This window comes from Giraffa tippelskirchi, chromosome 2 (assembly GCF_054371585.1).
Source record: "Giraffa tippelskirchi isolate mGirTip1 chromosome 2, T2T-mGirTip1v1.2.pri, whole genome shotgun sequence".
Taxonomy (NCBI): domain Eukaryota; kingdom Metazoa; phylum Chordata; class Mammalia; order Artiodactyla; family Giraffidae; genus Giraffa; species Giraffa tippelskirchi.
Window position 1 is genome coordinate 140,072,570 of NC_137276.1, and position 12,364 is coordinate 140,084,933.

A 12,364-nucleotide genomic window follows, 5' to 3' on the forward strand; every position below is an offset into this window, starting at 1 on the left:
CAGCAGAATTGCAAAATAAATTCTTACTTGATTTTTGCTGGGAGCTTTGTGAAAGATTTACACATTTCTAATGGGTTTCTGTGTAGAGACTGATAGTATCTGCTCTTGATTTTTATGTCAGACCCTGCTAATGAAAAACACATTCTCCCTTCACTCCTGACTAATAATAGAACCCATATAAACTGGGCACATTGGTAGGATGAAAGACTACATTTCCCAGCTTCCCTTGCAGCAAGGTAGCCAAGGAAAGCAGAAGTAAATAGAAATGTTGTATGTAAGTAGAAAGAATTTCACTGAAGGGGCTCTAGTCTGTATCCACTTCTCCCACCAACTCTCTCCCCATCCTACCCACCTTTTTTTTGCCTGCCAAAGAATGTGATCAATGAAAATCCAACAACCACTTTGTGTCACGGAACTGACCTTAAGCGTGGAAGCTACATGTCAGAATGGTGGAACAGAAAGATAAAAACACCTTCCTACTCTGTCACATTGCTGCTACACATTTCTGGGCTGTCAACTCTAAACTCATTTAACATGTGAGGGTATAACATTTTCATCATGCTAAAGTCTCTGTTAATTTTAATTTTCTTTTGCAAGTGGCAGAAACTAAACCTTATAATATAATCTATATGCATTTTTCTTATTCAGTAAAGGCCAGGTGAATTAATAAACTAATTGGGATGAAATATTTGAGATGGTTTGCAAGCTCTAAAATTTGAATCATGCATATAAGACAAATAAAAGGAAGGAGTACTTTAAGCGGTTCTAAACATATGGGAACAAAATTTTTCACCTGTTAAAATGCATATAATTTTAAAACTGCATATAACATAAAGAGGAATTCAGATTAAAATATAACTAAGGGAAGGAAGTCTGTACAATGTACAGTATAAATGAAAATTACTAAAATTAGTATCATGGTTAATAGCATAGCATATAATGTATACTTATCAAAGGTGACAAACAGAACCAAAGAAGATATGGCTTGAAGTCTGATTTATGGACAAACTGTGTGTATTTCTTATTTGTATACTGGTTCTTGGTATCTTTGTGTGACCTATTCATTCTACATCTCTTTACACTAAGTAATCCACTTCTGGGACAAATGGAAGACTGTGGTCTTTTAGCTTTTATGTACAGCTGACAGACATCTTTAGAAAAATTCCCAGGACAATAGAAAATCATTGACATGCTTTTGATGTCTAGTGAGACTTTCAAGTCTGATATTTTCTCTGTACTCTAGAAAAGGCATTAAAATATTTTAAATAGGCCTAGCCAAAGGGATTGAAAGCATAAGATTGTATTTAAAATAAAGTCTCTTTCTTAGATTGCTTTTGATTATCCAGGCAGAAATTTTATTTCAGTGTTGCTCAACAATAATAAGTATTTGTGCATATGGTGAATATTTGGTCCATAATATTTTTGGGAAGAAAATATTCATGTTATACATCCTACTATGATTTTAGAGCCATCCAAACTCTTGCCTATTTCAGTGTTAGGTGGACTTTGGGGGAAACTGTTAAGACCCACCTCTTCAGTGTAATCTCAGTATTATTCTCTTAATACCTTCAAATCCTTGTTTTGTCTTCATATGCAAATGTCCTCGGTTGTGTTTATGTAAATTATTGGCACACATTGTTCTTCACTCTGCCCTACATAAGGCAGTGTGTAGATATCTAATTAGAACCATTTACCCATGGTCATCTCAGTCAATTGCTGAATACTCTTAATGTTAAGCAAAAGTGGGAAAGATCTTAGATGTCTAAAAAAGATTCTATTTCCAAAAAATGATTTTTCTCTATCACTAACTTATGACAAATATATAAAACAACTTTGAGATGGCAAGATAAAGATACATTACCCCTGTGACATCCATAACTTTGATGGCTGCCAGCTGGCCCGTTTTGACATGACGACCCTGTAAAACAATTTTTAAACAATTCAGTTCTGATAAGAAATATTAGCATTAGGCTTCAACTGTAACGAACAATTATGTGGATCAATGTTACAGGAGTGCCAATGGGGAAGACAGACAGACAGACATACAGAGAAATCTTAAATGCTTTGTAGATCAACTTCTACTTCTATTTAATGTTTATTTTGTAACACATGTCCATCACTTTGTCTTTTGAGTTTGTTTTAACAGCTTTTGTCAAGTTTAATAAAAGAGACAATGTCAAATAATGAGGTTCTACCTCCTCGCCAAGGTGTTAGGGGCTTGAGTTGGAGGAGAGGTGTACATGGAATATCTGGGGGGAGCAGACGCCAGCATCTCCTCTGTCACCAAACCCATGGTATGTGAAGAAATGCTAGTTTCCTTGATTATTAAAATCTCTTGTATTGTGACAGTCTCAAATGGATATGACTCTGCTGGAGTTCACTTGAGACTGCTAATTTATCTTCATCTTAAAAGGGGACCTAAAGCAAAATAGAGAGCAATCAATCTGAATTTGTGATCAAAGAGACACTATTGAGCCCAAGGAACTGCTTTCCCAGAGTGGGTATCTCTGGCCTTTTTAACTACAGGAAGCATCAAGCACATGGAATGGGAAGAGAACAGGGTATGGAGAGGAGAATATCCTCAAAGAGAAGCTTTATCTGCATGAGAAACATAAAGTCTATACCTGACTCTCAGACAGGGGCAAAATTGGTCAGTCTCATTATTTCTAAATGCATTCTTTACGTGGCTTTTAAAATACATTTTACCTGCCACTGCTATCAGGCAGTATAATATATCTTCCAAGGCAAATCCCTTTCACCTTCTAGGTCTCAGTTTCCTCATCTGAAAAATGGAAATGATGACAGTACCTAACTCATAGCATTGCAAAGAGGATTAAATGAGACAGTAATTGTAAAGTGCTTGACAGTGCCTGGCACAGAACAGCTGTGAGAAGAGGCTGGCTGTAGGTGTTTATGGCCCTGTCTTGTGATTCCTTTTAAGTGCTGTCTTCCCTTTTAAGTTATACGTTTCATGAAGGAAAGGGCGTGCCTCATCACTGTAGTCCTAGTGCCTGGAGGAGTGGGTGCTCAGCCTGCAGATGGGGTGGCATGTTTCTGGGTGAACAGCAGCAGTTAGTGAGGGCACGTCCACCTGAAGCTGGAGGAGGCAGGTTTGGAGCTGCCTGTCACTTTTCTTCTCATGCATCCCAGCTCTGTGTGTGCATCTACCTGATTCCAACACTGCTTCCTTCACCTTTCAACCCCCATTCTGTTTCCTGTCTTTCCTCCTCATTCAGGAAAAAGCACAAATAAGAAGACTTAAAATCAGTAATCCAATGTGGTCGCAGACGCACTTCAATTTTCAAGAAATTGAGGGAGGGGACTGAAGGGTTACCACACTAAGAGTCCTGCACTGGAATTCCAGGGGACTGGTTCTGCCCATGACCAGCTGGTTCGTCAGAAGCATCTTATAATCATCCATCCATCTGGGCCCTGGTTTCTCCATCTGCAAATTGCGCTCTGTGGTCGGAGATGGAGGGAGAAGGTATCCTTCGTAACACCCCCAGGAAATTTAGGAAAATTAGTTGGAAATTTAGTTTTCACAGTGACTGAGTGGAGGAGAATAGTACTGTGCTATTTAGAGCCCAGGTGCCAGCAATACTGACTTCCTGCAGAGCCTGAGGGCAAGCTCATACAAAGGAGAAGTAGCAACAGCGCCCTCTGTTGATAAACACCGAATGACCTCCAGGGTTGTCCTGGTCCCAGTAAGTCTGTGATGCTGTAACAGTGACCTTAACAAAGAAATCAGCTGCTTCTCTTCGGGAATATAAAGACTTTAAAGTAAGGGTCATTAAACAATGACTATTTCTCTAATATAGCACTAACGACAAGTAGGAGCACTGCAGACAGAGGGTCTGGCTGATAACACACAACTGAAATTTCACCCTGAAATTCTTTTAATGGTGACATGCAGCCAGGGAAGGGGAATGTTTGGGTATGTCTCGTGGGGACCTCTAAGAAGTGACCCCTGCCTGGTTCGCCACTGGTGGGCTCCCACCTGCTCTTACCTTGTGGTCCTTAACAAAAAACTCGCAGCAGTGGCCACAGGACTGGAAAAGGTCAGTTTTCATTCCAATCCCAAAGAAAGGAAATGTCAAAGAATGTTCAAACTACCGCACAATTGCATTCATCTCAAACGCTAGCAAAGTAATGCTCAAAATTCTCCAAGCCAGGCTTCAACAGTATGTGAACTGTGAACTTCCAGATGTTCAAACTGGATTTAGAAAAGGCAGAGGAACCAGAGATCAAATTGCCAACATCTGCTGGATCATCAGAAAAGCAAGAGAGTTCCAGAAAAGCATCTATTTCTGCTTTACTGACCATGCCAAAGACTGTGTGGATCACAACAAACTGTGGAAAATTCTTCAAGATATGAGAATACCAGACCACCTGACCTGCCTCCTGAGAAACCTGTATGCAGGTCAGGAAGCAACAGCTAGAATTGGACATGGAACAACAGACTGGTTCCAAATAGGGAAAAGAGTATTTCAGGGCTGTATATTTTCACCCTACTTATTTAACTTATATACAGAGTACATTATGAGAAACGCTGGGCTGGATGAAGCTCAAGCTGGAATCAAGATTGCCGGGAGAAATAATCAATAACCTCAGATACGCAGATGACACCACCTTTATGGCAGAAAGCAAAGAAGAACTAGAGAGCCTCTTGATGAAAGTGAAAGAGGAGAGTGAAAAAGTTGGCTTAAAGCTCAACATTCAGAAAACTAAGATCATGGCATCCAGTCCCATCACTTTCTAGCAAAGAGATGGGGAAACACTGGAAACAGTGGCAGACTTAATTTTGGGGGGCTCCAAAATCACTGCAGATGGTGACTGCAGCCATGAAATTAAAAGATGCTTGCTCTTTGGAAGAAAACCTATGACCAACTTAGACAGCATATTAAAAAGCAGAGACATTACCAACAAAGGTCCATCAAGTCAAAGCTATGGTTTTTCCAGTAGTCATGTATGGATGTGAGAGTTGGACTATAAAGAAAGCTGAGCGCTGAAGAATTGATGCTTTTGAACTGTGGTGTTGGAGAAGACTCTTGAGAGTCTCTTGGACTGCAGGGAGATCCAACTAGTCCATCCTAAAGGAGATCAGTCCTGAATATTCATTGGAAGGACTGATGCTGAAGCTGAAACTCCAATACTTTGGCCACCTGATGCGAAGAACTGACTCATTTGAAAAGACCCTGATGCTGGGAAAGATTGAAGGTGGGAGGAGAAGGGGACAACAGAGGATGAGATGGTTTGAATGGCATCACTGACACGATGGACATGAGTTTGAGTAGGTTCCAGGAGTTGGTGATGGACCGAGACGCCTGGTGTGCTGCAGTCCACGGGGTTGCAAAGACATGACTGAGCGAATGAACTGACTGACTGATAATCTAACACTAGAAAAGAAAACTTACTTCTCCTCCATTTAAAATCTCCCTTCCAAGTTGAAATAACTGTTCTTAATGAGTCTGACAAACGACCAAATAATATACCTTGGGGATGGCAGTTTGGGTTTAAATGAGATCCTAGAGGTGGAACAATTAGCAGTCTCAGTTCAGTGCCAGGCAAAGGGTCCATGCTCTGGTACAGGAAGGCTGCTGAGCTGTCAACCTTTGATGAGGGTCCACCAAGGAGGCTGCCCAGCGCGAATTGCCTTTTCTATCACTGGGGAATGCCAAACTAAATTAGGATCCAGATGAAGGCAGGCTTTGAGGGGATGGCTAGGAATCAGCTGACCTAAAAGATCACTAGACACCTGAGGCACATCAGTGTTAAGACAGCATTCAAAGAGGCGACTTCATTAAGTCACAAATAAATTGAATAGGAAAAGCCCTCGAGGGGCCTAATCTAATCCTTCTTTTAGAGATCAGGCCAAAATCTCACAACTAATGAAGACCTAAACCCAGGATGCTTTCTCATCTGTTCCATTTCTGCTTTCCAGCTCCTGAATGGGAAATTCTATCACTAAAATTTAAACATAATTTTTTAAACCAACCTTTTCAAACTTTGTTTAATTTGAATTAAACATGAACCATTTGTCCCTGTTTCATGTAGGATTCAATTTTTTTTTTTGAGAGCAGGGAAACAGGGAGGATGTTATTATTACAAAAATGTGTGAAGTGAAAATTCAATATCACTAATTTTAACTTATTCCCAATTACAAGAGAAATTAAAAATATAGACTCTATTTAACTTGGATCTAAAGTACATATTCAGCCAAGGAGTAAAAATTAAATTCTGGGGGAAAAGAAACTTTAAAGGAGACAAAGAGTTAGAATTTTTTATCCATGAAAATTAGGGGGAAATATCCCATCAAATTGCAACTGCTGAGTCATTTCTTAATGAAAGATGAAGTAAATTTTTTTTTCTACTGACATAACCAACAATAACAAAAATAACAGACTAAATCTAGAAAAACAACATTGGTATTCCACTAGGACCCAAAGCCTCAATCATGTCCTGAAACATAAAAAGCCCTCCAAAAGACAGGAGGAAAAAAACCCGTCAAATCAAGTCAGGGAGAGCAGAGGCCATGGGGTCACTCAGCTGGCATGAACCTGCGTCCCTCCAGAACAGAGTTTCTTGGCCTAGTTTATGACTAACCACTCTATCCAAAACTTTATTCCCTTTCTAGTTGTTTCCCTCGTAATTGACAAGTATCATAGAAAAGGGGGGATTGGAACTGAACAGGACTTCGTGGGGCCTTCCTGGGTGCAAAGCCTCTTCCTGTCTCCCTTACCCGGTTTGTGGAAAAAGACTTTAGTCTCCTTAGGCCTTTCCTGAATTTCAAAGAGCAGAGTTAGTCTCCTTAGGCCTTTCCTGAATTTCAAAGGGCAGAGTCAAGAAGTTAATGATTCGAAGAGTCACTTGGCACCTAGTTCCTCCCAAAGGGGTACAGAACAATCTGATGTGTATCTTTGAATTATTCTGCAGAAACTAAGATACCCACCCAGGTAGAGGATCCTGACTACATGCTGATCACAAGCACGCAGACCCCAGACTGGGCGGAACCAGAAGGTTGAGTTCCAGAAACACCACCCTGTTACTTCACCATAAACCCATCAGAAGAAGGTCCATGAGCTGATCAAGGATCCTTATGATCCTCTCCCCTAATACTGTCTTTAAGAACACTTGCTTGAATGCCATTAGGGAGTTTGGGTTTTTTGAGCATGAACCACCCATTATACTTGCTTGGTCCCTGCAAGAAATAAAATTTCTTTGGAGAGAAATCTGCTCCAGACTCTCGGCATTTAGGCTTGTTTGGCCTCATTGTGTATCAGGCACGTGAACTTGGACTGGACAATAGGTGGGAGCACTCCATGCAGGTGCTTAGACAGACTTACAAACCCATTCTGCTTCCCCTTCTTTTTTCATCCTTCTACCTCACACTTGAGGAGTACAGTACCTTCAAGGATTATAGCACCTTCAGCTCTCTAGATCCACAGGTTCCACATTCACATATACATTCAACCCAACTCAAACAGAAAATACTTGGGAAAAAAATTCTGGGACGATCCAAGAAGCAAAACTTGAGTTTATCTGCATGCCAGCTACTATTTACCACTATTTACATAGCATTCACATTGTATTAGGCATTATAAGTAATCTAGAGATTATTTACACTATACCGGAGAATGCGCATAGGTAATATGCAAATACTGTGCTATCTTATGTAAAGGACTTGAGCATCCACAGATTGTGGGACCCAAGCAGGATCCTGGAATCAATATGCAGCCCATTCCCCACCCCACCATAGATATGGAGGGACTAGGTTGCCCCTTTACCTACTCCCTAAAATAAATACAAGAGGAAAACAATGGTTGTGTCCAAAATAGCCATGCAAGCCTGGTCTCTTCTATTGCTGTTATTTTCTAAGGAACAGTAAGATGGCTTAAAACTGCTGGCTCGAGGCAAGCCTGGAAGAGAAAGTCCTTTCATTTCTAGGTCACTGAAATACGTTTGTTTCTAACACAGCACAGGAGAAAACCAGGGCTGAGGAAAATGCAGAAACTCTGCCCACCATCTCCATTCCTCCTTGTCCAAGGACTCACAGAGGTAGAGTGCTTTTAGTTCTTTGTGCTTAGCTTAGATTTGATCTTGCCTTTATTGAGGAAGACTTCTTCAATTTCCTAATTTCAAGCAAGTGCCCTTACCTTTGTGTTTTCACAGCATCCTACACTAACCTACCAATTGTAATCCAGTACTATAATTTTCAAAATGTGCACCATAAGAACCATAAAAATAAATCACATGAAATAGAAAAAAAACAAAGCAAAATGCAGTGTAGAGCACGTAGTAATGGCAGCTGTTGTTTCACAGATTAAATGTTACTGCTACACTGATCACCTGTCTATCAATGATATTGTAAAACACAACCCCGATTCTCCTTTCAAGACTGAAGTAACTGACAGCTCTCAGCCAAGGCCTTCTTGGAACTGCCAGAAGCCCAAGGTCATGCTCCCTCCTGGAGACAGCCAACTCTAATGGCTGGCTGATACAGAAATATAAAGGCTCAGGCCTTTAGTTTTAAAGTTGGGCAATTCTGAAGAGCCTACTCAGCTCCTGATCTCTCCTTGAGATGGCTGAGGTCTGTCTTGAGACGTGCGTGCGTGCTAAGTCACTTCAGTCATGTCCAACTCTTTGTGATCTTATGAACCTTAGCCCACCCAGCTCCTCTGTCCATGGGATTCTCCAGGCAAGAATCCTGGAGTGGGTTGCCATGCCCTCCTCCAGGGCGTGAGACTGCATTGCAGTTAAACTCCTTCCTCTGCACAATACTGTGCATGCTGTTCGGTCACTCAGTGTCCAGCTCTTTGTGACTCCATGGACTATAGCCTTCCAGGCTCCTCTGTCCATGGGATTTTCCCAGCAAGAATACTGGAGTGGGTTGCCATTTCTTCCTTCAAGGGATCTTTCCAATCAAGGGATCGAACCCTTGTCTCCTAAGTCTCCAGCATTGCAGGTAGATTCTTTTAACATTCTGAACAATGCCAGTTTTTTTTCCCCCTACAGGTGTAGATCCTAAGAACACTCTCCAGTATAATTCCTACATACATATGTCTTCATCTCAGGATCTGTTCCCAGGGAAACTCTATCTAAGACAATTGGTACCAGGAACGGCCTGAGGAGACAAGCTTTCAGAGTAGCTATCAATAAGACTCCTATCACTGGTGGCAGGTGGCTCACTGATAGCCCCTGGCACATTGCTGCAGCATCACCATCAACACGTTCACTGGTGGGGAACTGGAGTAGGTTACAGGTGCCAGGGAACACACCAGTAAGCCCAATATTTCAGACTTCTGAGAGGTCCTTAGGAAACACTAGTTTGAAAAAGTAGAATCAGATGGCTTTTGCAGAGAGTCACTGATGTACTAGAGAAAGACAGTGAAGACAGTGAAAACCAGAGGTGACTGATCATCAACTGAAGGCAATGTGTGAAAATCATAAGGGAGGTCAGATTAAATTCCAAGGTCTGTGCAATATCTTTAATCAAGATGGGAACATCCCTTCTGAAAATGCAGAGGGCTCCAGGGATGACGGGTTTCAAGGATTCAAGTGTATCAACTTGAATGTCTCTATTCCAAGTTTCAGAGCTCATTTCTTCTCAATCAGGCTTGAACTGATGATTCAACTTTTGCTTTACTCTAATAATTCCTGAATCTGGTCCTCAGCTTTTTCTATGCTCAGGCTGCAAAAGATAAGAATCTTTTTACATTCTACTCATTTCAGGGGGGAGGGGTAAATGGACAATAGTAGCAGTCAAGCTTGAGAAAGGCATGAGCAGGAGCTTGGACCTCTCAAGAATAGGTGGTAGAGGAGGGCTATGTGAGCATCAGGTGCAGCTGTTAGACAACATGTAATGGTGGGGGCTTCTTCTTACAACTTGGCTTAGGAAAAGAGACCAGCCAGAATTTTAGTGGAGCTGTTTCCAGAATTTATTATACAAAGCAGGTTGATGTAAGCATCATAAGTAATTGACTGTAGTGGATACTGTGGGGGTACTCCCCAGACTCCTCTTTCAGGACTGGTGCACTCTGTGTCCTTCTCCAGGAATTGCCCTTAGTCAAAGAGGGCATTTGGACCCAAGGTCATGCCCCTTATCTGGAGGAAACAAACATTCAATGATTGGCTGATGTAGGAATACAAAAGCCTACACCATTTATGTCAAAGTGGAAACCTCTAAAGGGCCATCTGAGCTCCAGAGCTCCTTTTATGGGGGTTGCCTGGGGCTTTGACATGGCCAGCAACTCCTTCCTCTGCCCAAATCTGTCTTCACTCTCTTATAGGTGTTGATCCTGACAGCACCTCCCAAAACACTTCCTACAAACAAATATCTGTCCTCAGAATTTGTTTCCTAGGGAACTCAACCAAAGTATCTCTCTCTCTCTCTATCTATCTATCTCTCTCTGTATCTATCTATCCATCTACCTACCTACTTACCTATCTGTATTCTCAATATTAATGTAACATAATTTTTACTCAATCTGGGGTGAAGGATTTTAGAAAAACTCTGACCTAAAGGGTGAATGAATAAACTAGGGACTGTATTCAAGCATTGGGAGTTATACTCCAGATAACAAGAACAGCATGTTCAAAGGTCCTGTGGTGTAGCGATTTAAGCATTTGAGTAACTGATGGCAGGCCAGTGTGACTGGAGTAGATAGTATATGTCTAATGAGTACATACAGGGTCTCACAAGCCATTTCAAGAAGTTCTACCTTCATCCTAAGACTGACGGGCAGTGACTTTAGGGTTTGAAGCAAGGTTGTAGGGTCATCAAGTTTGCCTTTTGAAAAAAAGTTCTCTGGAGGCAGGGCAGGGAACAGGGGAAACTAGAAAAGATGATGGAACAGTAACACAGTATTGCTTAGCAATTCATTTGCAAGATAATGGCAACTTGGACTAGGATGGAAGTAATGGAGAGGAAGAGAGGTAGAGAGAGTCTAGAGATATTCAGGAGGTCAAATCAATAAGATTTGAGAATGGATGGGATATGTATCCACCCCTATGTTTTCCAGAGTGTTTGACACAGCAGGGGTTCAGTAAACATTTGCGAAATAACAGATTGAACGAAGTAGTGACATCTGAGGGTTGTATTCAGGTTCTTGGGCAATACCATCCATATGACCATATCAGTTTCTTCCATTCCCCACTCTCGAGCCTTATGTCAACACACACACACATTTTTATCCAGTCACAAAGTGTATAGGAGCAGATGAGGCAGGGTTATGAGCAGGAATTACAACCATTTCACCCATAAATAAATTAGAAGATGATTTTAGTGGATGAAGTTCCTTTAAACTCTATAGAGAGGCCAATTTACTTCCCCTCTGCAGAGATCACAGAGAAATTAGAAATTGGTTTCAGCTTTCCTTCTGAGAGTGAAGGTGAACACCGATTTTCCACTCACGATTAAGATTAAAGCATAGTTAAGATACCTATCTGAACATCTTCAGGAATTCAACCCTTCTTTGATACATGTCTTGAGGCAAAAAGGTAGATAAGACAAGTTTATGAAAAGACTTTGTAAATCCTTATGATCAAGGAACAAGAATGTTCACATAATATGCTTGGCACGGCGTCTGCTCCTACGGTTTCCCCAGGTTATCGGGGCCTCTATTTATCCTTGGCCTGCACATGCCATTCATCTGAGACTTAAAAATTCCTCCTGACCACATAAGCAGAGCCCTTGCTGCTCCCAGACTGTGGCAAAGATGAAGCAAGGTAGCGATACAGGACAGTGCCCAAGCAACAGTTCTCTATCTCAACACCACTCACTGTGAATTCCTTTGCTTGGCACCTCCAAGAAGCAGAAAATGGATTGTTTTCAAGACTGTTCAGGGCTGGGCCAACTGAGAATTGAGGCTTGCTCACAGAAACAGGGCACAGAAGAAAAGCCTGTGTCTCATTTTTCTTTTTAGAAACTAGCATTCCTGTCTTCATGGCTGCCAGTTTGGCTTAGTTCATAAAAATCAAAATGGATGATTAAAGGGAAAAAAACCAAATAGCTACAATTTTTAGCAGACAATAGTTAATATATGCAGATTCCATGGCAGGAAGCCTGATGCCTGTACCCAGGAAAGGCGTGCACAGCTGAAGTGACAGCAGTGAGGAGCATCCAGGCTGTGGGGTGATGAGAGCTCAAAAAAGGAGCAGAACTAGCCTCTTGGCCATGGCCTGAAGCCAAGAACACATTGCCCAATAACCTTCTCGCTCAACCCCTCAAATGAGCACAAAACAGAAGATATTACTGGCTCTCATCTGATTTATGCCACAGAATCACCACAGTCACTTGTGGCCTCTGTACATTAATTTCTGGGAGGACTAAGCCCCCTAGACGTGAAGGATCAAAGGCAGGGGATAG

The 12,364-nt window shown here is 41.5% G+C and overlaps 1 protein-coding gene across 21 annotated transcripts in view; it reads right to left on the reverse strand.

The window, feature by feature from the left end:
* TNIK (TRAF2 and NCK interacting kinase) overlaps positions 1 to 12,364 on the reverse strand; it is a 403,607-nt gene that overhangs the window by 162,904 nt on the left and 228,339 nt on the right. For 19 of the 21 annotated variants that reach the window (XM_081570916.1, XM_081570915.1, XM_081570911.1 and 16 more), the window contains exon 3: positions 1,862 to 1,918. In XM_081570916.1, the coding sequence (XP_081427042.1) occupies positions 1,862 to 1,918 (57 nt within the window). Of the gene's footprint in view, positions 1 to 1,861; positions 1,948 to 12,364 lie in introns of all 21 variants that reach the window. The other 2 variants (XM_081570913.1, XM_081570914.1) reach the window with 1 other exon arrangement.